This window comes from Tenebrio molitor, chromosome 4 (assembly GCF_963966145.1).
Source record: "Tenebrio molitor chromosome 4, icTenMoli1.1, whole genome shotgun sequence".
Lineage (NCBI taxonomy): Eukaryota > Metazoa > Arthropoda > Insecta > Coleoptera > Tenebrionidae > Tenebrio > Tenebrio molitor.
In genome coordinates, this window is record NC_091049.1 from 1,158,778 (window position 1) to 1,185,984 (window position 27,207).

General features: G+C 35.9%; 2 protein-coding genes across 7 annotated transcripts in view; both read right to left on the reverse strand.

The window, feature by feature from the left end:
• The window catches only part of LOC138128765 (zinc finger Y-chromosomal protein 1-like), a 51,078-nt gene that overhangs the window by 21,186 nt on the left and 2,685 nt on the right, over window positions 1-27,207 (reverse strand). The window contains exons 1-6 of one of the 6 annotated variants that reach the window (XM_069044948.1): window positions 26,696-26,855; window positions 21,834-24,094; window positions 20,486-21,744; window positions 15,756-18,740; window positions 7,462-13,325; window positions 1,407-5,294 (exon numbers count right to left, since the gene is read on the reverse strand). In XM_069044948.1, coding sequence (XP_068901049.1) covers window positions 21,897-24,080 — 2,184 coding nt within the window. In that variant the 5' untranslated portion in view covers window positions 24,081-24,094; window positions 26,696-26,855 and the 3' untranslated portion in view covers window positions 1,407-5,294; window positions 7,462-13,325; window positions 15,756-18,740; window positions 20,486-21,744; window positions 21,834-21,896. Of the gene's footprint in view, window positions 1-1,406; window positions 5,295-7,461; window positions 13,326-15,755; window positions 18,741-20,485; window positions 21,745-21,833; window positions 24,095-26,695; window positions 26,858-27,207 lie in introns of those variants that run through there. The other 5 variants (XM_069044949.1, XM_069044947.1, XM_069044951.1 and 2 more) reach the window with 5 other exon arrangements.
• LOC138128194 (zinc finger X-chromosomal protein-like) lies at window positions 3,787-5,225 on the reverse strand. Its single transcript, XM_069044383.1, has 2 exons — window positions 5,203-5,225; window positions 3,787-5,161 (listed from the first exon to the last, which is right to left on the reverse strand). Exons 1-2 carry the CDS (start codon window positions 5,223-5,225, stop codon window positions 3,787-3,789), a joined length of 1,398 nt encoding a protein of 465 aa, XP_068900484.1.

Below are 27,207 nucleotides of genomic sequence, written 5' to 3' on the forward strand. Positions count from 1 at the left end.
GTCTATTACCAACAGTTAATAGACAAAATATACCGAGTGGAACAAAAGTATCAAATAATCGCTGTAACTTTTTAATTTGAAAAATTATGAAAAAATGTTTAATATGAAAATTGTTTGGTTTATTATCATGCATGACGTTAAACAAAAATTGTCAACATTCTTGATATTGCATTTTATTACTTAGTAAGTTAATTTTATCACCTTTGTTTTTTTTTTTTAATTTTATTAAATCACAGTCTACTCTAATTCCGAATTTATTTGAAGGCAGGGTATTATTCATATAAAATATTTCTGATTCATATTTCACCCGTGACCTCAATTAACGTTTGTAATATGTAATTCAGAGCGCCCAGAAATGTGGTAGCAAGTTTTTCGATTGGTCCCGCAAGATGACACTTTTTTACAGAGACCTTTTTTATGCATGGCAACGCCGCTATCTAAATTGAGATAAATAAATGTCAAGAATTGTCAAACACAATTTAGGTACACCACAAAATATGACACTAGGGGATAGTACCTACGTATTTAATATTACCATCCATAAAGAATCTAACATAAACTAATATGACTTTTTTGAGTTCTCTCAGCAATCAGCATAAAACACGATCAGCATTTGGTATATTCTGGATTGACTGCTTTGTGCATTGTAAGTGATACGTATTTAATTAAACTCGCGTTTTGGTTTATTATTTCTGTGAAATATTAATGGAAGGAACTGGCCATCTGATCGATTGTGTTGTTTCCATTCGAGTCAACGTCGAAGATTTGTTGAACTGCAGTTGTAATAATTAATAAAATAATAATAAACATTGATGAAACCTAAGATGACCTTGCAAAGTTCAAGATTTGTAGGTTTGAAACGATACGAAAAACCAGTTTTAGTTCAAAATTCCCACTCAAAGTAAAAATTACAAAACAAGTTCGAAAGACATAATTTCAGTTTACTTTTTCTCCTTATCTAATAAACGCTTGCATCGTAAAGGATGTTTTTTTAAAATCTGGCGTCGAAGTTGGCGTTGGAGACTCGATTGTGAACGCACCACCCGTGTGAAAACCTAAGATTTAAACAGCTGACCTGACCTGACCTGACCCGCATAGTGCATTCACAATCGACTCTTCATGCAAACTTCGACGCCAAATTTAAAATAACACCCGTTATATTTCTTGTTTTGAGTTTTGACAAGATATGTCCTTGTGGTCTTTTGTTGAATATTTACACTGACAATAACCATGCTTTTTAACTTCATTTTTATTTACACATTATTTATTTTAATGCCTTTTTGTTTGTTGCATCTTTGGGAAATTCGTGTTGTTTTATTCTGAATCTTTGCTTTACCTCTAAATCTGGCACAAATACCTTTCAACGTAAAATGTTCACGTTTTTTAAGATAATGTGTCGTACTTACCGAAGTTCGGGAAATTCAAGTCTTGATAAAAAAAAAACCACGTTTTATTGTTGAATTATCATATTTTATGGTGTTTTCGTAATTTTCTCTCTAAGTTATGCCAATTTAGGCCACATTAAAAAAACAATGGCAAAACTTTGTTTACGAGCTGTCAAAAGTCAGATGTGGGAGTGCGTTCATTAATACAGTCTGCAATACACAATACAGAACCATAGAAACTGTTTTTTTTATTACCTATTTAAAAAAACTATCAAAATACTGGGTGCCCCAAAATTCGCGGAACAACTCAATGAGGTAATGTCAATTCATGTTAGAAAATGACGAAAAAAATAACAAAAAAATTCTATACCTCTTAGATTTGAAGATATGGGGGCCCAAAAGGTGCAGCTTTGATCTCATTTATTTTTAATAATAAAAAAGATTTTGACTATTTGTCTTTTACTAGCCAGTGGCCTAATAATTTTGAACGATTGTGATCAGGTTTGCAATTATTTTCTCCATTATTTCCAGCATTTCCAAGTAGTAATTTTATGTTCGTTTTACCTCAAACAGCGTACGGCAACACGGCTTTGATTTTTTCCTCTCATTTCCATGGATACAGCAAAAATTAAATATTTGCAGACTATTGGGATGCATAGAATGTTTTTAAATGTTGCCACATTTAGTGTAACGAATAGGTCCATATCTTCTACAAAAAAGAAGATTGATTTTTTTAAACATTTTTACCTGATCTCTTAATGACTACTTAACAACGTACTACTACGTTGTTCCGCGAATTTGGGGCACCCAGTATATAGTTGAATTTTTTTAATAAACAATTGTCAAAACGTTGTCTTGTTGGTATGAGCCAAACTGTGATTTTCATGATAATACGATTGGTCACATTGAGTGTCAACATTTTTTTATGTAACTGAGCCTGCGCCCTAACGAGCGAGAGTTTATTTCAAATTCGAAAAGGTTTCTCCTGATTTCTCATTAAATTTGTTTTGAAAATGAATTCACGGAAGAAAGGTACGGGAAGTGAAGTGAACATAACCTTAACCATGATTTGGTGTCAAATTGTTATACAGCTGGTCCATAAGTCCAAATTTTAGTCTGGTTTTTTACTTCATTTTGACACTGACAATTGTTTATTAAAAAAATTTCACTATATAGATAAGGTGTTTTTCCGCCAGGCAAGTCAAAGTTGGCGTTATAAAGTATATTACCGTTGTTTGTGTTTTTACACGAGTGGTACGTTCACAATCGACTCGTCAAGGCCATCTTTGAGTGGAAATTTAAATGAACACTTGATATTATTATTGAATTAAAATACTACCCATCTTCGTGATCAATCCATGACGCCATAGACAAATGGATTCCAGGTAACTGTGCTTTTATTTCTATGATACTCAACACCAACAAATGATCAAGAGAAATTAGGGATCGAGGAGGATATTCCTTTTCAAAATGCTGTGACAAGTGCTGATCGTGTAAAGTGTCAAATAAAAAATATATGTTGGGTTTACCTTTTCCCGATAGAAGTTTAATTATTTATACTTAATACATTATGATAATGTTAACATAACAATTTATCTTATTACTTTGTTCTTATTTGTATTAAAATATAAATTGTTATCAGAAACTTGCTTTTAAGATGTATAAACTTTTATTGATTTTAACGTATAACCTACATTTCTCTCTTTATGGTCAATATAGCAATACGCTTTGACACAAGTCGGAGACATCACTTTTAATAACATTCTAAAAATAAAATGTTATATTGAAGAAACTTAAATCAAACAGAAGGAAACATTAAAAAAATATTACAACTAATACAATATGATCGATTTAAAAAAAAAAAAAAATGTGGTGGCTGTGCAAAACAAAATTTTTGAAAACGTGTCGCGTAACTTAAACATTAACGCAAATGTCAAAATTGACAAGTGACAGTTGTTCAAGTTAAAAAATGGTTTTCACTCGGGAAGACAAAATTTTCATGATAGAATCCTCTTTCTGAAATAGGAATGAAGAAAAATGTGACTGCCTTTACCATTCACAACCTTTTTTTATTGGACTTCATCATTACTGAAGCTACGCCACACGCTTTCAAAAGTTTTGTTTTCCACGACCGCCCCTTGTGTCTTTTCCGTTGACCATATGCGTTTAACCTTCACATCATTACGCTTTTCCAAGACAAAAAAACTTTCCTTTGTTTATTTTTTAATCCTTCAAACGAATACAATTTTTCTTTTTCTTCTTTCCTTGTATCGTAGAACCTTGCGTCCTTCATCGATATGTCCTTGCGGGTGGAACGTCACCACGCTAGTCCTCCATTTCTTAATCTACTACTTTTGATGACATGACAAATTCAAACCACTCATCTTCGACTCGTTTGCTATCACACTTGAACTTCTTTGGAAGAATGCAAGTGTTTTTGGTGCCTGTTCAGGTGAGATTTCGTCTTAAATTTGCACTGGCACTTGTCACAAGTGAACCGTCGCACGTCTTCCGGGGCGGTGTGCTTGACCAGCATATGATAATTCAGACTCTGCTTACTCTTCGCCCTGTGCTCGCAGTTGAAGCAGTAGAACCATTCCGCTTCTTCGTCGGGTTTGTGCAGGTTCATGTGACATTTCAGTTTGTCTTTCCGTATTGTTTTGTAAGAGCACTGCTCGCATTGAAACCACACCATCTCTTCGTTCGGCGTGTGTTTGGACTGCTCGTGTAGCCTTAGTCGGCACCTTTGCCTTGCCTTGAAATCGCATTTGTCGCACTGCAACCATTTTATCTTCTTTCTCATTTTCATCGCTACGTCCGAATTGTGCAGTTTTGAGTGTTTGTACAAGTCGTATTTGATTTTGGTCTGATACTGACACTTGTCACAAGCAAACCACTGCACAGCTTCGGGTGTGGTGTGTTTCACCAACATGTGACGTCTAAAGTTTCCTTTCCTCTGAGTCCTGTACTCACAATTCAAGCAGTAAATCCACTTTGCTTCTTCGTCTGATGTGTGTTTGATTCGTTTGTGACGCTCCACTCTGTAACTATGTTTAGCTTTGAAGTCGCATTTGTCGCACCTCGCCCATTCGATGTCCTCTTTGATTTTCACCGCTACGTCCGAATGGTGCAGTTTTGTGTGTTTCTTCAAGTCGTCTTTGGTTTTGCACTGGTACTGACACTTGTCACAAGCAAGCCACTGCACAGCTTCGGGTGTGGTGTGTTTCAGGTACATGTGACGTCTCAAGTTTCCTTTACTCCGAGTCCTGTATTCACAATTAAAGCAGTAAAACCAGTTTGCTTCTTCGTTGGGTTTATGGAGAAACATGTGACGTCTAAGAGAGTATTTCAGTTTTGTTTTGTAAGAGCACTGTTCGCACTGCAGCCACAACGCTTCTTCGTCTGATGTATGTTTGATCAGTTTGTGATGCTTCACTCTGTATCTGTGTTTTGCTTTGTAATCGCACTTGTCACACCTGAACCATTGAACGTCTTCTCTAGAGAGATGCAGTCTTGCATTGTTACCATACGTTACTTTCTTGAAATCTTCTTCAATCTTAAAACACAACGTATTCGAGTGTTTGATCCACACTAACGCTGAATAAGTTTCGAACGAGCACTCATGGCAAATGTAGCTTTTTATTTCAACGTCTTTTTTCGGTTCGTCGATCCTCTTTCTGTGATGTTCTCTGACGTGTTGATTGAAAACTATCACAAGATCGCTTCCAAAATCGCAGTCTTTGCAGTTGTACTTTTCTAGAGAATTTGTTAGGCACCTGAATAATGGAAACTGGTGAAAAAAACGTGATCCGCTCACGTAAGGACATCTGTCGCAGTCATGAATCCTTCCGCATTCACATTTCAGGATGCTCCCTATAGGTTCCAAATTTGCCATTTTGATGTTACAGTCTGAAAATTAGATTTTAACCAAATCACGATGACTACAAAATATGCAAGTTTTACTTTATGTAAAGTAGTATGCGTCCACAAAAGAGTTAAAAGTACCTTGTAGTATTTTATCCTTTATTTGGTTGGTAGCTTTGTTTTAAATTTGATAACGCAGCGACGACCAACCAATTTATGTATGTTTGAAAATTTCCCCAAGTATCGAGCGATCGAATTAATTTGTAATCGAGTCATCCATGGATTTAAATCCGTATGTCTTTTGCGATTGATATGTCGCGATCTAACCTGTGTTTCAAGCTGTGTTTATTTCAAGTAACGACATACGATTTCGGATTCATGGATAACTCGATTACAAATTAATTTGATCGCTCGATACAAACATCATCAATTACGTTTTAAAGTCGCGAAAAATTCGGCAACACGTTATGTATGTACAGTCGCGACCACGGAATTTTGGCCGTCACTTTGATGTGAATTAAAAAAAATTGATGTAGTCCATGCTTTATTGTCATTATGATTGACTTTTGGAATTGAAATCCAAAAATGTGTCATTTAAATAGTTGCGAACATGCCAGCAATACCTTATTTCAACAAAGTGCAGATAATATCCCTGTTTCAAGATTGCACGAAATGAGGAAGCGCGTTTTCATGCAAGTCAATCAGGGTCAAAATTACAAGATTGACAAGTCTTGTAATAGCGAAACGTACGGGCCGCTTTATATCGTGCGTTCATTTAAATTTATCCTCAAAGTTGGCGTTGATTGGTTGATTGTGAACGCACTATGGGGATAATCGATCACGGATTAGCTATTTAAATCTTACGCTTTTACATGAGTGGTGCGCTCTCAATCGACTCACCAACGCCAACTTTGGGGATAAATTTAAATGAACGCACGATATCTCATGACAATGGAATGACAAGTGACGGCAAAAATTCCGTGGCCGAAATTGTACTATTCCGGACACGGAATCTTAGCCGACATTTCTAAAAAAAATGATGTAAACCAATTAATAAATGACAATTATTAAAAATCACTTTGAAGTTTTTCTTGTGTCATCAAAAAAGCAGGGAAGTGGCATTATCGAGTCAAAAAGTTGGGTTATATTCAATAAAAGCCAGTTCACACATACGTATTTGCATATTTGTCAGTTAAATGTCAGTTGTGGCCAAGATATGCCGTGACCGCAATTGTACGTTCCAAATTTGTAGATTTGAAACCATACGAAAAAGTAGTTTTAGTTCAAAATTCCCACTCAAAGTAAAAATTACAAAACAAGTTCGAAAGACACAATTTCAGTTCACTTTTTGTCTGTATCTGGTAAACGCTTGCATTGTACATTTCTTGTTTTGAAAAAAATGTGTCCTTGTGGTCTTTTGTTGAATATTTACACTGACAATAAACAAGCCATTGAACTTCATTTTTATTTGCACATGAATTAGTTCAATGACTTTTTGTTTGTTGTACCGTAAGAGCAAAAAAAATGCCATCAAGGATAACTATGAAATACAAAGTGCGGTATCTTTGATGATAGAAATTCCTCATGAATTTATGGAATCCTGAAATACGTTATTTAAATATGTACAGTCGTTGACCAAAATAAAATAGGACAAAGTGTTACCTTAGACAGTTTCACAATTCCAAGATTTATATAGTGTAACTGAGGCGTATGTGTCTCAGATTACAACTTGACTTGACTTGACAATTGATTTACAAAAAGTTAGGTTGTGTTTTTTCACTTGTCATCTCGTCACTGTCACTATGTTCAATTGAATGATTGTGAGTTTTTGAAATAAAGTCGAATGATGATACTTATCAGAATGTTTTTTTTTTATTTTTGACACTTTTGTTTCCTAAAAGATGGACTTCGCAAAAATATCGAATTACACAATCGAAATTTACTTTGTCCTATTTTATTTTGGTCAACGACTGTACCTAAATAATTATAATAGGTATTTTTACATTTTTCCCGGCAACTTAGAGTGCACAAGCGCATTATGGACTGTCAGCTATCTCTAATGGCATTTTTTTTTTGGCTCTTACGGTATCTGGCGCAGTTCGTGTTGTTTTATTCTGAATCTTTGCTTTACCTCTAAATCTGGCACAAATACCGTTCAACATAGAATGTTCACGTTTGCGTGTTTTTTAAGATAAAAATGTGTCGTACTTACCGAAGTTTGGAGAATTCAAGTCTTGATTAAAAAAAATCACATATTTAATTGTTGAATTATCGTATTTTATGTTGTTTTTGTCTATTTAGGCCACAGAAAACAATGAAAGAACGTTGTATACGAGCTGTCAAAAGTCAGATGTTGGAGTGCGTTCACTAATACAGTCCGCAATGCAGAACCATAGAAACTGTTCTTTTTTTAATAATTATTTAAAAAACAATTAAAATAGATATTGTAACACCTTTGACATCTTGATTTGGTTTGTCAAAGTGACGATTCAAATTTCAATACAAAATATGAAAGTTGTATCGAACACCAGGCTTTAAATGACGTTTGGGAGTGAAATCAAAGGGATGAAAATTAAATAGGGAAAACTTGTCCGAATTTGTTCACTTCATTAGCAACCATTGTTAGTTACATCAACTCCACAATAAAAAATTCGTAGGTGCAGCACACTGCTTTGTAAATGTTTCTATGGAAATGATCAATGTCGTGCTTGTGACTGACGGGCACCTTTTATCTTTGATTATTATTGTTGCTAAACTACTAAGATAATCAATTAATTTAACTCAGCAGCGTACCATCAATTTTGACCGCTTTTTTTTCCAAACTTATTTGAGAATCACCCCGTAGGTGGATACCCCTTTTCAAAATGCTGTGACAAGTGCTGGTTGTGTAAAGTTGTTATTTGTATTAAAACATAAATTAATTGTCATCAAAGACCTGTTTTTAAAATGTATAAATTTTTATTAATCTCAATACTAACTGATGACCTACATTTCTCTCTTTATGGTCTAATCGTCAATATAGCAATATGAGTGGACAGAACTCGAAGACAATCACTTATAACAATTCAAAAATAAATGTTATACTGAAGAGAACAGAAGGAAAGATTAAAAAATATTACAACTAATAGAATATGACCGATCAACCAAAAAAAAAGATAAGCGGTGGCTGAGTAAAACAAAATTTCTGAAAACGTGTCGCTTAACTGAACAACTTTCACTGACGCAATGTCAAAATTGACAAGTGACAGTTGTTCAAGTTAAAAAATGTTTTTGACTCAAGAAGACAAAATATTCATGATAGAAACCTGTTTCTGAAATGGGAACGGGAACGAAGAAAATTGTGACTGCCTTTACCATTCACAACCTTTTTTTATTGGACTTTCGGCAAAACTTTTCTTCATCATCGCTGAAGCTACGCCACAGGTTTTCAAAAGTTTTGTTTTTCACGGCTGCCCCTTGTGTCTTTTCTGCAGACCATAATCATTTAACCTTCGCATCATTATCTTTTTTTCACTTATAATTACACGAGAGCTTTTTTTTTGTTGAAGTAAACTTGACATTTCAATGAGAATTTTGTTGCCTGACAATTTAACGAAAAAAACTGCCTCTGATGAAAAAATTACGAGTCCGTAGGACGAGTAATTTTTTCTGGCAGTTTTTTGAGTTTAATTACCAGACAACAAAACTCGAATTATAAATGTCAAGTTTACTTCGACCCAAAAAAAAAGCTTGAGTGTAATTCGGTAAGACAATTTAATGAATACGGAAAAGTACGATGATGCAGACCTACTACAGCGTGATCAACAATGACTGAGTTTGTTGGCAATGAAACAATTGAAAAATATTGGTGTTTTTCTGTTTCGTAATTGGCACTGACCGGATGTTTTAACTTGACACGACATTAAAAAAAAAATTAGGTAATGTCGGGTATGTTTATGCCACGGCCTCCTAGATTCGTAAGAGACTCGTCTCTTATCCGGCCTGCCGCATTCGTAGTTCTAAGCATTATTTTTGTTTTATAGGGTGCGCCACAATACGGGGCTTATGTGTTGTACTGGTTGCCTACCTTGCAGGAAATTATTGTTTTATAGAGGTGTTTTCAACATTTTTCAACAGTTTTAACGCACACATACATCTGAGACTTTTTCAAAATCTCAAATCAAAAACATTTTTTATGAACGGTAAATTTAATTTCAACAAATTTCTTTTTTATTATTTTTTGTTATTTGTCTGTGAGTGCAAGTTACAAAAATTTACAATGACAGGAAGTTCTAATTTTTAAATAAATGTCTCACACTTACATTTTACCATGAACAGGACAATGAATTAGTGGATCTCCCGAAAGATATGAGGCCAAGATATTCTTCAAAACAAAATTTATATTTTCCTTTGGAATGCTTGGTAGAATTTCTACTATTATTGAAATTATTGTAAATTGTATAGTTTGCGAACGAGAATTTGGAATTTAAGTTTCTTCACTTGCAATGGGTTTAGGGTAGATTGTAAAGATTATAATATTGCTAGTTACTAAAAAGGGATGCCGAATATCGGCAAAATGCAGATTGTTTGTCCCTCCTGGAATGAACTGCTCATAGTCGTAAATCTTCATTATTATCTATAATGTTTAACCTACCCAAAACCCATTGCAAGATGCAAGTGAAGAAGCTAAAATTACAATTTCTCATTCCCAAACTATACTAAACCCACAAATTGATCATTGGGGTAACTTAGCCTTTCTCTATCTTAGTAGTAATAAATTAATTCCAGTAACGGGATTTTCTTTTTCAAATTTGAATCTTCTAAATGTGACAAGCAATAATCACATCCACCATGGATTGCCTCCGTTATTTTCATAATTAAGTAGCCACATAAAAAAGCTGTTGCCGCCGTCTCAATTTGAAAATTGGTACTTGGCAAATAACTAAAAGACGACAATTTTTCTAGTTTTTCCAGAGAACTATCTTGCAAGGTGACTGGAATATTTACATTGGTCCTTAAATTTTGGAATATTGGTAAAATTTTACTACTTGCATGTTCTGCGGCACTCATGATATGATCTCTCAGTCCTGTCTTCGAGTGTCTTCCATGCCGCATTTAAAGTGATATCATTGGGTAGATTATGATAAGAAGTGTTAACTTTATGTCGTGAACTAATACAACATTTTTTCTTTGTTTGTGGCATTTTTTAAAGTTTCAACTGCACTTAGTTTTTCAAATTGACAATTTATTAGATAAAATGTCATTATTCATACGTATTTTTAGTTGCATATACTAATATATGGATCACATTAAAGTCGCTAGATGGACATACTATACGGGGAATTTTCAAAAACAGACATTTATCGAATGCGACAGGCCGGATAAGAGACGAGTCTCTTATGAATCTAGGAGGCCGTGGTTTATGCTAATGCAAAAATGACCCCTTGATGGTAAACGTCAAATTCGCCTGTCAATTCTATCAAAGTTGACAACCGGAAATGCGTTCAGATTACAGTGGTACCAAAAACATTCAAATTTTCATTGTTACCAACAGATTCAGTCATTCTTGATCACGTTGTAGAATCAGACGCTTTCAGAAGTTAGGTTCCGTTTTGTCGCTGGAAAAGTTAGGGCAAACTTTTTTCGCTGTCATAGTGATAAAAACACCGCTGCTTATGGGATTTTTAGTGTATGAATTAAATTGTCAAGTAAAAAAAAACTTTGCTTTATAATTTTTTTTTAATCTTCCTTCAAATGAATATGCTTTTTTCTTTTTCTTGTTTCGTTGTATCGTAAAACCTTTTGTGTCCTTCATCGACGTGTCCTTGCGGATGGAACGTCACCACGCCAGTTTCCTTAACCTACTATTTTCAATGGCATGTATCACGATCAAACCACTCATCTTCGGCTCATTTGTTTTCACACTTGAACTTCTTTGGAAGAATGCAAGAGTTTTTGGTGCCTGTTCAGGTAAGATTTCGTCTTAAATTTGCACTGGCACTTATCACAAGTGAACCATCGCACGGCTTCCGGGGCGGTGTGTTTGAGCAACATGTGATGTTTCAGATTCTTCTTACTCTTCGTCCTGTGCTCGCACTTGATGCAGTAGAACCATTCCGCTTCTTCATCGGGTTTGTGGAGGTTCACGTGACATTTCAGGTTGTCTTTCCGTATTGTTTTGTATGAGCACTGCTCACATTGAAACCACACCCCCTCTTCGTTCGGCGTGTGCTTGAACCGCTCGTGTTGCCTCAGTCGCCACCTTTGCCTTGCCTTGAAGTCGCATTTGTCGCACTTCCACCATTCTATCTTCTTTTTGATCTTCACCGCTATATCTGAATTGTGCAGTTTTGCGTGTCTGTGCAAGTCGTATTTGTTTTTTGTCTGGTACTGACACTTGTCACAAGCAAACCACTGCGCAGCCTCGGTTGTGGTGTGTTTCAGCAACATGTGACGTCCAAAGTTTCCTTTCCTCTGAGTTCTGTACTCACAATTCAAACAGTAAATCCACTTTGATTCTTCGTCGGATTTGTGCAGAGTCATTATGTGATGTTTAAGAGAACCTTTCAGTTTTGTTTTGTAAGAGCACTGTTCGCACTGCAGCCACAACACTTCTTCGTCTGATGTGTGTTTCATCAGTTTGTGATGCTTCATTCTGTACCTTTGTTTTACTTTGAAGTCGCATTTGTCGCACTTCCACCATTCTATCTTCTTTTCGATCTTCACCGCTACGTCTGAATGGTGCACTTTTTCGTGTTTGTTCAATTCGTCTTTGGTTTTGGACTGGTACTGACACTTGTCACAAGCAAACCACTGCACAGCTTCGGGTGTGGTATGTTTTACCAACATGTGACGTGTCAAGTTCCCTTTCCTCCGAGTCCTGTACTCACAATTGAAACAGTAAAACCAGTTTGCTTCTTCGTCGGATTTGTGCACAGTCATTATGTGACGTTTGAGAGAACCTTTCAGTTTTGTTTTGTAAGAGCACTGTTCGCACTGCAGCCACAACACTTCTTCGTCTGATGTGTGTTTGATCAGTTTGTGATGCTTTATTCTGTATCTTTGTATTGCTTTGAAATCGCATTTGTCACACTTCAACCATTCAATGGCTACGTCTGAATGGCGCAGTTTTACGTGTTTCTGCAAGTCATCTTTGGTTTTGGACTGGTACTGACACTTGTCACAAGCAAACCACTGCACAGCTTCGGGTGTGGTGTGTTTCAGCAACATGTGACGTCTCAAGTTTCCTTTCCTCCGAGTCCTGTACTCACAATTGAAGCAGTAAAACCACGTTCCTTCTTCGTCGGATTTGTGCAGATTCATGTGACGTCTGAGAGAGCATTTCAGTTTTGTTTTGTAAGGGCACTGTTTGCACTGTAGCCACAAAGCTTCTTCGTCTGTTGTGTGTTTGATCAGTTTGTGATGCTCCATTCTGCATCTGTGTTTTGCTGTGAAGTCGCACTTGTCACACCTGAGCCATTGGATCTTATCTTCATCAGATTTGTGTCGAGTTAGTATGTGACGTTTAAGATAGCATTTCAGTTTTGTTTTGTAAGCGCACTGTTCACATCGAAACCACGATGTTTCTTCATTTGACGTGTGTTTCATCCGATCGTGACGTTTTAAAATGTATCTTCGATTTGCCTTATAGTTGCATTTGTCGCACCTGAACCATTGAATGTCTTCTGTGGAGAGATGCAATTTTGCTTCTTTACCAAACGTTACTTTCTCGAAATCTTCTTTCGTCTTAAAACATAAAGTATTCGAGTGTTTGATCCACATTAACGCTGAATATGTTTCGAACGAGCACTCTCGGCAAATGTAGCTGTTTACTGCTTGGTCATTTTTCTGTTCGTCGATTCTCTTTCTGCGATGTTCTCGGATGTGTCGATCAAAAACGATCATAAGATCGGTTTCAAAATCGCACTCTTTGCAGTTGTACTTTTCTAGAGAGTTTGTTTCGCAACTGAATAATGGAAATTGGTGAAAAAAACGTGATCTGCTAACGTAAGGACATTTGTCGCAGTCGTGAATCCTTCCGCATTCACATTTCAGGATGATCCCTGTATGTTCCAAATTTGCCATTTTGATGTTAGTCTGAAAATGAAATTTTAACCTAATCACGATAGCTGCAAAATATGCAAGTTTTAGTTTACGTAAAGAGTTAAGAGTACCTTTTAGTATTTTATGCTTTATTTGGTTGGCACCTTTGTTTTAAATTTGATAACGCAGCGACGACCAACCAAATTTTATATGTTTGAAAATTTCCCCAAGTATCGAGCGATCAAATTAATTTGTGGATTTCAATTCGTATGTCTTTTGCGATTGATATGTCGCGATCTAACCTGTGTTTCAAGCTGAGTTTATTGGACCGTCGAGTTCAAGTAACGACATACAATTTGGGATTCGTGGATATAACTCGATTACAAATTAATTTGATCGCTCGATACGAACATCATCAATTAGGTTTTAAAGTCGCGTAATCATGATCTCGAAAAATTCTGCAACATGTTATGTGTGTACAGTCGCGACCTTGGAATTTTGGCCGTCACTTTGATGTCACTTAAAAAAAATTGATGTGGTCCATGCTTTATTTTCATTATGATTGACTTTTGGAATTGAAATTCAAAAATGTGTCATTGTCATACTTCATTTAAATAGTTGCAAACATTGCAGCAATATCTTATTTCAACAAAGGGCAGATAATTGATAATATCCCAGTTTCAAGATTGCACGAAATGTGGAAGCGCGTTTAATGCAATTCAGTCAGGGTCAAAATGACAAGACTGACAAGTCTTGAATAGCAGAAAGTGCGGTTACAAAACGTACGGGCCGCTTTATATCGTGCATTCATTTAAATGTATCCTCAAAGTTGGCGTTGAAGACTGGATTGTGAACGGACTATGCGGATAACCGATCACGAATCAGCTGTTTAATTCTTACGCTTTTACACGAGTGGTGCGCTCTCCATCGACTTTCCAACGCCAACTTTGGGCCCGATTTCAAGTCTTGGTCGCAAATGTGTTCCTATCTTTGTCCTACACATTAATTACCAATATGCGTCATCTTTCTCTCTTGGGACGTTACCACGACAACAATAAGTGCGACCGTCGCAAGTCAACTTGAAATCAGGCCCTTTGAGGATAAATTTAAATGAACGCACGATATCTCATGACAATGGAATCACAAATGACAGCCAAAATTCCGTGGCCGAAATTGTACTATCCCGGACACGGAATCTTGGCCAACATTTTTTAGACATTTCTAAAAAAAAATGATGTAAACCAATCATTAGTGTCATTAATAAATGACAATTATTAAAAATCACTTTGAAGTTTTTCTTGTGACATTAAAAAGCAGGAAAATGGCATTATCGAGTCAAAAGTTGGATTATTTTCAATGAAAGCCAGTTCATACATATTTGTCAGTTAAATGTCAGTTGTGGCCAAGATTCCGTGACCGCAATTGTACTGTTGGATAGCAAAAAAAAATGGTACAGTATGTTACTATAGACATTTCCAAAACTCATTCAGTTTAGAAGTGTCTACAGTAACATACTGTATCAGTTTTTTTTGCTATCCGATAGTACAGTCGCGATCAATAAATTTTGGACGCTAGTGTCATCGTGCTGTCGCACATTCTAAAACCCCGTTTATGTATTAATAACCTTAATTTTGATTGTGTCAATTTTGAAAATGTGATGTCAGATTAAATGGAATAGAAAGAGGTTTTAATTAATAAAATAAATAAACAAAAACTATAAACTTAATATTTTGTCATCGCTTATATTGACAAATTGTAGATAAATTTGACAACAATTTCATCATTCATGTGTGACAATTTCAATAAAACATGATTTAGAGTATTTTTTTTTATGACAGAAAAATGATGTCTAAAATTTAATGATGGCAATAGTTCCAAATTTGTAGATTTGAAACAACACGAAAAGCAGTTTTAGTTCAAAATTCCCACTCAAAGTAAAAATTACAAAACAAGTTGGAAAAACACAATTTCAGTTTATTTTTTGTCCTTATCTAGTAAAGGCTTGCATTGTACATTTCTTGTTTTGACAAAATATGTCCTTGTGGTCTTTTGTTGAATATTTACACTGACAATAACCAAGCCATTGAACTTCATTTTTAATTGCACATGAATTAGTTCAATTCTTTTTTGTTTGTTGTACCGTGAGAGCAAAAAAAATGCCATCAAGGATAGCTATGAAAAACAAAGTGCAGTGTTTTTGGTCGTAGAAATTCGTCATGCGTTTGTGGAATCCTGAAATACCTTATTTAAATAAATAATTATAGGTATTATTGCATTTTTTCCCTGCAACTTACAGTGCACATGCACATTATGGACTGTGTCATGGCTATCTTTGATGGCATTTTTTTTGTTCTTACGGTATCTTTGGGCAGTTCGTGTTTTTGTTCTGAACCTTTGCTTTACCTCTAAATCTGGCACAAATACCGTTCAACGTAGAATGTTCACGTTTGCGTGTTTTTTAAGATAAAAATGTGTCGTACTTACCGAAGTTTGGAGAATTCAAGTCTTGATTAAAAAAATCACATGTTTAATTGTTGAATTATCCTATTTTATGTTGTTTTTGTCATTTTTGTGTATTTAGGCCACAGAAAAACAATGGAAGAACGTTGTATACGAGCTGTCAAAAATCAGATGTTGGAGTGCGTTCCCTAATACAGTCCGGAATGCAGAACCATAGAAACTGTTTTTTTTTTTTTATAATTATTTTTCTACGTCTAGTCCTTTTTTTTATAATCAATTGTAAGTGTCAAAATACAGAAAAAGACCAAACTGTATATTAAAAATCATTGACATTTGGTCCAGTTCTATCTCTGGGCAGCATTTTGATTTCGTAAAAATGCTTAGAAACGGTCGTCACGCGGTCGTCACATTTATAGTCACTTCTGGTCTCCAGTGGCGGGTAGCGAAATTTTTGGAAAATTTTAAATAACTTTAACTCATTAACGAGAACGTTTACGAAAAAAAAAATATTTAGAAAAATTGTTACTCTTGATGAGTTTTATTACCAGTTAAAATTAATGTACTTATTTCTGTTACACGCTGTATAATGCCAAAATAACAATTTTACCTACTTTGTTCTTATTTCTATTAAAACATAAATTAATTGTTATCAAAAACCTGCTTTTAAACTGTATAAATTTTTATTGATCGCATTGTATTACTAATTGAAGATCTATATTTCTCTCTTTATGGTCTAATGGTCAATATAGCAAAACGACTGGACACCACTCGGAGACAATCACTTCTAATAACAATTCAAAAATAAATGTTATACTGAAGAGAACACTAGGAAAGATTAAAAAATCTTACAACTAATACAATATGACCGATCAACCAAAAAAAAAAAAGATAAGGGGTGGCTGCGCAAAACAAAATTTCTGAAAACGTGTCGCGTAACGTAAAACGACTTTCACTGACGCAAATGTCAAAATCGACAAATGACAGTTGTTCAAGTTAAAAAATGGTTTTCACTCAAGAAGACAAAATATTCATCATAGAAACTTGTTTCTAAAATGGGAACGAAGAAAATTGTGACTGCCTTTACCATTCACAAACTTTTTTTATTGGACTTTCGGCGAAATTTTTTTCAACATCGCTGAAGCTACGCCACATGTTTTCAAAAGTTTTGTTTTTCACAGCTGCCCCTTGTGTCTTTTCTGCAGACCATATGCACTTAACTTTCGCATCATTATCTTTTTTCCAAGTAAAAAAAAAATAATTTTGATTTGTTTTTTTTTCTTCCTTCAAATGAATACGCTTTTTTCTTTTTCTTGTTTCCATCCTTAGGAATGTCACCACGCCAGTTACCTTGACCTACTATTTTTAATGGCATGTATCACAATCAAACCACTCATCTTCGGCTCGTTTGCTTTCACACTTGAACTTCTTTGGAAGAATGCAAGAGTTTTTGGTGCCTGTTCAGGTAAGATTTCGTCTTAAATTTGCACTGGCACTTGTCACAAGTGAACCATCGCACGGCCTCCGGGGCGGTGTGTTTGAGCAACATGTGATGTTTCAGATTGTTCTTACTTTTCGTCCTGTGCTCGCAGTTGAAGCAGTAGAACCATTCCGCTTCTTCGTCGGGTTTGTGCAAGTTCACGTGACATTTCAGGTTGCTTTTCCGTATTGTTTTGTAGGAGCACTGCTCACATTGAAACCACACAGCCTCTTCGTTCGGCGTGTGCTTGGACTGCTCGTGTTCCCGCAGTCGGTACCTTTGCCGTGTCTTGTAGTCGCATTTGTCGCATTTCAACCATTCGATGTCTTCTTCGGTTTTTCCGTCCGAATGGCGCAGTTTTGCGTGTCTGTACAAGTCGTATTTGATTTTGGACTGGTACTGACACTTGTCACAAGCAAACCACTGCACAGCTTCGGGTGTGGTATGTTTGACCAACATGTGACGTGTCAAGTTTTCTTTCCTCTGACTCCTGTACTCACAATTCAAGCAGTAAATCCACTTTGCTTCTTCGTGGAATTTGTGCAGATTCATTATGTGACGTTTAAGAGAGCGTTTCAGTTTTGTTTTGTAAGAGCACTGGTCGCACCGCAACCACAACACTTCTTCGTCTGATGTGTGTTTGATCAGTTTGTGATGCTTCATTCTGAACCTTTGTTTTGCTTTGAAATCGCATTTGTCGCACTTTAACCATTCTATCTTCTCTTTGATCTTCACCGCTACGTCCGAATGGTGCACTTTTACGTGTTTGTTCAAGTCATCTTTGGTTTTGGACTGGTAGTGACACTTGTCACAAGCAAACCACTGCACAGCTTCGGGTGTGGTGTGTTTCAGCAACATGTGACGTCTCAAGTTTCCTTTCCTCCGAGTCCTGTACTCACAATTGAAGCAGTCAAACCACTTTGTTTCTTCGTCGGATTTGTGGATAGTCATGTGACGTCTAAGAGCGCATTTCAATTTTGTTTTGTAAGCGCAATGTTCACATCGAAACCACGATGTTTCTTCATTTAATGTGTGTTTCATCCGGTCGTGATGTTTTAAAATGTATCTTCGATTTGTCTTATAGTTGCATTTGGCGCATCTGAACCATTGAATGTCTTCTGTGAAGAGATGCAATTTTGCTTCTTTACCAAACGTTACTTTCTCGAAATCTTCTTTCGTCTTTAAACACAAAGAATTCGAGTGTTTGATCCACACTAACGTTGAATATGTTTCGAACGAGCACTCTCGGCAAATGTAGCTTTTTACTGCAAGATCATTTTTCGGTTCGTCGATTCTCTTTCTGTGATGTTCTCGGATATGTTGATTGAAAATGATCAGAAGATCGGTTTCAAAATCGCACTCTTTGCAGATGTACTTTTCTAGAGAGCTTGTTTCGCAACTGAATAATGGAAACTGGTGAAAAAAACGTGATCTGCTCACGTAAGGACATCTATCGTAGTCGTGAATCCTTCCGCATTCACATTTCAAAATGCTCCCTGTATGTTCCAAATTTGCCATTTTGATGTTCCAGTCTGAAAATTAGATTTTAACCCAATCACGATGGCTGCAAAATATGCAAGTTTTAGTTTATGTAAAGTAGTATGGGTCCACAAAAGAGTTAAAGAGTACCTTTTAGTATTTTATATTTTATTTGGTTGGTAGCTTTGTTTTAAATTTGACAACGCAGCGACGACCAACCAATTTTTGTATGTGTGAAAATTTCCCCAAATACCTATCGATTTATGTCTTTTGCCATTGATATGTCGCGATCTAACCTGTGTTTCAAGCTGTGTTTATTGGAGCATCTAATTCAAGTAACGACATACGATTTCGGATTCATGGATAACTCGATTACAAATTAGTTTGATCGCTCGATACAAACATCATCAATACGTTTTAAAGTCACGTAATTATGATCGCAGAAAATTGGGCAACACGTTATGTATGTACAGTCGCGGCCACGGACTTTTTGGCAGTCACTTTGACGTCTATTAAAAAAAATGGATGTAGTCCATGCTTTATTGTCATTATGATTGACTTTTGGAATTGAAATCCAAAAATTTGTCATTGTCATATTTCATTTAAACAGTGGCGAACGAATACGTAAGGCCCGCTTTACATCTCATGTCAATGGAATGACAAGTGACGGCCAAAATTCCGTGGCCGTAACTGTACATTTTGATAGGTCCGGATGCCAGGCACTTTAGTGACAACAAATTCAAACAGTGTGTTCAACGTTAAAAAATGAAATCATAGCCTCCTCTTATGCCAAAACTGACACAAATTTGGTATCCCACTTTTTATGCTCATTAGGTATCATTACGTGTGGAAAAAAACTGTAATAAATCGACTTATTCATTTTTGAGGTGTACCTACTCGATAATTTTGAAATTAACTGTACAGTCGCGAGCAATAAATTTTGGTCGTCAAGGTCATTTTTTCACGCAATCGAAAATGCTCCATTGTAAAACAGTCATAAAAATCATAAGCTAATCATCGTGTTGTATGACATTAATTCTCATTTTTTTGACACTTTGTTGACATTGACGACCAAAATTTATTGCTCGCGACAGTACCTCATAAAAATAGAGAGCACTGAATTTCCTATTTTTAACATATGTAAATCATTGTAAATCTTTGGGCAGTTCCTGTTGTTTATTCTGAATCTTTACTTTACCGCTAAATCTGGCACAAAAACTGTTCAACGTAGAATGTTCACGTTTGCGTGTTTTTTTAAGATCATAATGTGTCGAACTTACCGAAGTTTGGAAAATTCAAAAGTCTTGACAAAAAAAAAATCACATATTTAATTGTTGAATTATCATATTTTATAACTTTTGTCTATGTAGGCCACGGAAAAACAATGACAGATCGTTGTTTACGAGCTGTCAATAGTCAGATGTTGGAGTGCGTTCACTAATACAGTCCGCAATGCAGACCCATAGAACCTGTTTTTTTTAAATTATTATTTAAAAAACAATTAAAATAGATATTGTACGGAGTATAAGCTGTTTTTCAGCGAGGCAAGTATTATTATTGAACTAACATACTAGCATCTTCATGATCAATCCATGACGTCACAGACAAATGAATTTCCAGTAACTAGGCTTTTATTTCTATGATCCTCAAGAGCAACATAATGACAGTCAAAAAACATTAGGGATATACAGATGATTCTAAGTTTGGAAAAAAATGTAATGTGTAGTATCCTTGACACGAAATAATACTACGTAAATTACTTTTGGCAGTGAAATCAAAGGGATGAGAATTACCTTACCTATATATTCTTGTATTTTTGACGCCTATGAATAGGGAAAACTTGTTCGAATTTGTTTACTTCATTGGCAACCATTGTTATTAGTTACATCAACTCCACAATAAATTCGTTGTGCAAGCACACTGCTTTGTAAATGTTTGTATACTCCGTACTCTGATAGATTCTACGTTTTTTGACAGAAGACAGACCCAGAGAGTAGTGTGGCGGGAATTAATCTGCAGGGATACAACGGTTTTATACATAAGGTGAAACAATTGAGATGGAGAGTTTAGTATTTTTCACTGCTTTATGTTTTGGAACTAGAATTTAAAAAGGTACAATCTATCACCGTACGGAGTATCTCGAAAACGAAAAAAATTCTATAAGATTTTTTTTTGTCTAGGTTTAACTCCTTTTCATCATCACCAATTACCGGTTTTTTTTTTCAAAACTTGTTTCAGGATCATCCTGTAGGTGGATACCCCTTTTCAAAATGCTGTGACAAGTTCTGGCTGTGTAAAGTGCGTAGTAAAGTGTCAAATAAAAAATATGTATTGTATTTACCTTTCTCGATAGATGTGTAAATATTATTTATACATTATAATAATGCCTAAATGATAATTTATATACTTTGTTCTTATTTGTGTTAAAACATACATTAATTGTTATCAAAATCCCGCTTTTAAAATGTATAAACTTTTATTGATTTCAACGTATTACCAACTGAAGACCTACATTTCTCTCTTTATGGTCTAATGGTAAATATAACAATATGCCTGGATACAACTCGGAAACAATCACTTATAATAACAATTCAAAAATAAAATAGGCACTGAAGAGACTTAAATCGAACAGAAGGAAACATTAAAAAAACATTAAAATACATGTATGACCGATCAACCAAAAAAAAAAGGGGTGGCTGTGGAAAACAAAATTTGTGAAAACGTGTCGCGTAACTTAAACAACCTTCACTGACGCAAATGTCAAAATTGAGAAGTGACAGTTGTACAGTTGTTCAAATTAAAAAATGAAAATGGGAACGAAGAAAACTGTGACTGCCTTTACCTTTCACAACCTTTTTTTTTATTGATCTTTCGGCGAAACCTTTCTTCATCATCGCTGAAGCTACGCCACAGGTTTTCAAAAGTTTTGTTTTCCACAGCTGCCCCTTGTGTCTTTTCTGTGGACCATATGCATTTAACCTTCACATCAACATCGTTTTTCCAAAGAAAAAACTTTGTTTATCTTTTTTAAATCTTCCTTTAAACGAATACGATTTTTTCTCTTTCTTGTTACGTTGCATCGTAGAACTTTTTGGCGTCCTTCATCGACGTGTCCTTGCAGATGGAACGTCAGCACGCCAGTTACCTTAACCTACTATTTTTAATCGCATCTGTTACATTGAAACCATTCATCTTCTGCTCGTTTGCTATCACACTTGAACTTCTTTGGAAGAATGCAAGTTTTTTTGGTGCCTGTTCAGGTGAGATTTCGTCTTAAATTTGCTCTGGCACTTGTCACAAGTGAACCATTGCACGGCTTCCGGGGCAGTGTGTTTGAGCAACATGTGATATTTCAGATTGTTTTTACTCTTCGTCCTGTGCTCGCAGTTGAAGCAGTAGAACCATTCCGTTTCTTCGTCGGGTTTGTGCAACTTCACGTGACATTTCAAGTTGCCTTTCCGTATTGTTTTGTAGGAGCACTGCTCACATTGAAACCACACAGCCTCTTCGTTCGGCGTGTGCTTGAACCGCTCGTGTCTCCTCAATCGCCACCTTTGCCTTGCCTTGAAGTCGCATTTGTCGCACTTCCACCATTCTATCTTCTTTTTGATCTTCACAGCTACGTCCGAATGGTACAGTTTTGCGTGTTTGTACAAGTCGTATTTGATTTTGGACTTGTACTGACACTTGTCACAAGCAAACCACTGCACAGCTTCGGCTGTGGTGTGTTTCACCAACATGTGACGTGTCAAGTTTTCTTTCCTCTGAGTCCTGTACCCACAATTCAAGCAGAAATGCCACTTTGCTTCTTCGTCGAATTTGTGCAGAGTCATTATGTGACGTTTAAGAGAGTATTTCTGTTTTGTTTTGTAAGGGCACTGTTCGCACCGCAGCCACAACACTTCTTCTTCTGGTGTGTGTTTGATCAGTTTGTGATGCTTCATTTTGTACCTTTGTTTTACTTCGAAATCGCATTTGTCGCACTTTAACCATTCTATCTCCTTTTTGATCTTCACCGCTACGTCCGAATGGTGCACTTTTACGTGTTTGGTCAAGTCACCTTTGGTTTTGGACTTATACTGACACTTCTCACAAGCAAACCATTGCAGAGCTTCGGGTGTGGTGTGTCTCACCAATATGTGACGTGTCAAGTTTTCTTTCCTCCGAGTCCTGTGCTCACAATTGAAACAGTAAAACCAGTGTGCTTCTTCGTCGGATTTGTGCACAGTCATTATGTGACGTTTAAGACAGCGTTTCGCTTTTGTTTTGTACGAACAGTGTTCGCACTGCAGCCACAACACTTCTTCGTCTGATGTGTGTTTGGTCAGTTTGTGATGCTTCATTCTGAACCTTTGTGTTACTTTGTAATCGCATTTGTCGCACTCCAACCATCTTGCATTCTTTTTGATCTTCACCACTACGTCCGAATGGTGCACTTTTACGTGTTTTTTCAAGTCATCTTTGGTTTTGGACTGGTAGTGACACTCGTCACAAGCAAACCATTGCAGAGCTTCGGGTGTGGTGTGTTTCACCAACATGTGACGTTTCAAGTTTTCTTTCCTCCGAGTCCTGAACTCGCAATTGAAGCAGTAAAACCACATTCCTTCTTCATCAGGTTTGTGCAGATTCATGTGACGTCTAAGAGAGCATTTCAGTTTTGTTTTGTAAGAGCACTGTTCGCACTGCAGCCACAACACTTCTTCGTCAGATGTGTGTTTGTTCACTTTGTGTGTCTTCATTCTGCATCTGTATTTTGCTCTGAAGTCACACTTGTCACACCTGAACCATTGGATCTCTTCTTCATCGGCTTTGTGTCGAGTTGTTATGTGACCTTTAAGATAGCATTTCAGTTTTGTTTTGTAAGCGCACTGTTCACATCGATACCACGATGTTTCTTCATTTAATGTGTGTTTCATCCGGTCGTGACGTTTTAAAATGTATCTTCGATTTGTTTTATAGTTGCATTTGTCGCACCTGAACCATTGAATGTCTTTTGTGGAGAGATGCAATTTTGCATCTTTACCAAACGTTACTTTTTCGAAATCTTCTTTCGTCTTTAAACACAAAGTATTCGAGTGTTTGATCCACATTAACGCTGAATATGTTTCGAACGAGCACTCTCGACATATGTAGCTTTTTACTGCAAGGCCATTTTTCGGTTCGTCGATCCTCTTTCTGTGATGTTCTCGGATGTGTTGATTGAAAATAATCCTAAGATCGCTTCCAAAATCGCACTTTTTACAGTTGTACCTTTCTAGAGAGTTTGTTTCGCAACTGAATGATGGAAACTGGTGAAAAAAAAGTGAGCTGCTCATGTAAGAACATCTATCGCAGTCGTGAATCCCTCCGCACTCACATTTCAGGATGCTCCCTGTATGTTCAAAATTTGCCATTTTGATGTTACAGTCTGAAAATTAGATTTTATCTCAATCACGATGGCTGCAAAATATGCAAGTTTTAGTTTATGTCAAGTAGTGTGCGTCAGTGCGTCAACCAGACAAAGAGTATAGAGTACGGTCGCCATCAATAAATTTTCGACATTGGTGTCATGGTGTTGTCATACATTCTAAAACGACCTTTATGTATTAATAACCTTAATTTTGATTGTTGTGTCAATTTTGAAAATGTGAATACCTACAGTCCATCCATTTTCAACATACACTACTAAATCTAGTGATATTAGTAACTTTTGTGGTGTAATAGGATACAACTATTTTCTATTGTACCTAAATGCAATGTCTCAGATAATAATTCAGGTCCACTAATTCAGGTTATGTGTATTTTTGAGGGGTTTATAATGTATCGGGCGTTCAAATGAAATCCTGGGCTGAGTAGGCGTTGGAAAAATTAAACCGTTTAGAACAGTGTAAAGTTTAAATTTCCCGCCGTTTGACACGAATGACATTTGTTTATGTTTAATCAGGACATAATTGAACATGCTTGTTTTCAGCAAGGAGTGCCCTTAGATATTTGCTTCTAGAATAGGAATCGTTACGTTATTCTATTTTTAATGCAAAACATTGCAAAGAAAGAAAAAAAAAGAAAAAATTGCTGGCTCTAAATTTTAGGTTAGCTGTCAACATGCTCCAATTAATCTACGCTTTAAAAAAACACAACAATTGACGGTTTCCAACGCCTTCCCAGCCCAGGATTTCATTTGAACGCGCGATACGATATTTGTCATTTTTGACAAATCTTTAATCGGGTCCCGCAATGAAGGAAAGTAAACTATAGTATTGCCGTTACAAATTTTTATATGCTCCGCCCACATAAATTGACCAATAAGAATCAAAGCCAGATTCAGTCTGTATAATTTTTCGTCACATTTGCCACGTAAAAAAGTTAAGGTTAGAATTTTGCTGTCAAGTTCACAATTATTGTTTTAGGTTCTAAAAAATAAAATGTCATTAAGACAATTCGAATGTCAGAAATTTTTACTGTGTAAATGAGATCGTCTTAACAACCTATTTGATTGGTAACTAAGAAAATGAAATGGGCGGGGCAGATAAAATGTTACGTTGTCCTTAGTATAGCGACTAGCCGTTGACAAATAACAGTAATGACACGAGCTCGATGAGCGACTGGCCCTCGTGTCTGACCTTAAAATGAGACGCTTTGGCTCAAAATATGTTTATAGTTGATAAATTACTAATATAAAGCATGAACTAGGTAGTCTCGTGTCAAAAATGAATTACTCCCTAGAATTCGAACTTTTAGGGAAATAACGTTTTTCATGTTGTGTGTAACTAGAATTTTCAAAAGTTATTTTGAATGCCTAAGGTTGCTTACTTTGAATTGAGAGATTAAATCCAAATAAATATGCCGCCAGTAACCAAAATTGATTGTGAAACAAAAAATCGTCTATCACTTAGCGAGAAATTAGTCTTAGTTATTTGCTGTCTTACATAGCCTCCAACCTAGCCAAATTTATGGCAACCTAGTAACGAATATCCCTAAATCCTAGGGAGTAATCCATTTTTGACACGAGAGTAATCTGTTTCAAAATCAAAAATCCACCACCTGTTGAATTATGTTGGCAGAAAATAAGAAAAAAGAAATCCCTAGAATAAGTTTCATTTTTTTGGGTTGGCCCAACCTCCCGCAAAAATTTGACATTGAACTGTTGAGTTTATTTACGTAACACAAAGAATTATTATGTACTATTGCGGGCAAAAAAAGTGGGACATCAACGTCATTGTCTTGACTTTTAATGTGAAATAACCCTTACCTGATTCTAACCCTACTTTGAATTGATTGACGTTGTCATTAGGTATTGTAGGTTGTAGGGAATGATTGTAAGTAAACACGTAGTGAATATTTATTTAATGCAAAGTTCCAATCAAAATCTACTTTTATCAGAAGAAGAGGGCATTTGGAAAAGGAATAGGAGTATCAAATAAATTTTTAAACTGTCAGCTGGAATAGTGTCAAAAAAAATGACAATAAAGCTTGACCTACATCGAATTTTTCAAAGCTGACAGAAATTTGATGTCCCACTTTTTTTGCCCGCAATAGTACACAAAGGTGGTAGCTACCACATCATAACTTTTGAGTGATATAATAAAATGAGAACAAAAAAACACCATCAATTACGACCTAAATAACTCAATAGTTTTCTTTCATAACCCCACTTTTTTCTGACGCTTGCAAACACTAAAAACCAAAGTTGGCGACGTTGTCGGTTTCGGTTGTATTTTCTAGGTAGAATGCGGTGTTGGTGGATTTTTGTTTTTGAAACAGATTATACAGCGTTGTTTTTTTTGAAGTCAGTAATTTGATGTCAGAAATTCCGTGGCCGCGATTGTATTTACACTGACATTAACCAGGCCATTTAGCTTCATTTTTATTTGCACATAAATTAGATCAATGCCTTTTTGTTTGTTGTATCTTTGGACAATTCGTGTTGCTTTATTCTGAATCGTTGCTTTACCTGGAAATCTAGCACAAACACCGTTCAACGTAGAATGTTCACCTTTGCATGTTTTTGAAGATAATGTGTCGTACTTACCGAAATTCGGGGAATTCAAAAGTCTTGATAAAAAAAATCACATATTTTATTGTTGAAATATCATGTTTTATAGTGTTTTTGTAATTTTTGTCTATTTAGGTCACAGAAAAACGATGACAGAACGTTGTTTACGAGCTGTCAAAAGTCAGATGTTGGAGTGCGTTCACTAATACAGTCCGCATGCGAAACCATAGAAATTGTTTTTTTTATTATTTTTTGTAATACCTAGTTGTTAAAGGTGGCTTTCCGGATTGTTTGTCACCATGTAAACAACCTCATAACGGCCGGAATCCGTTAAGGGTGTCCGTTATGAGCGGGAGCGGCCGTTATGAATGACTAAATAACTATAGCAACGTAGAACTAAACTTTATTTTTCAACTTTTTTACAAGTGGTACAATAATTAATGTTTAATGTTATGGGACACACCTTGAATTAATCGAAATCCGTATGCCACTAGCAGATGTAGACGAGATCGAAGATTATGCTTCAGAATTTTAACACCAACACGATT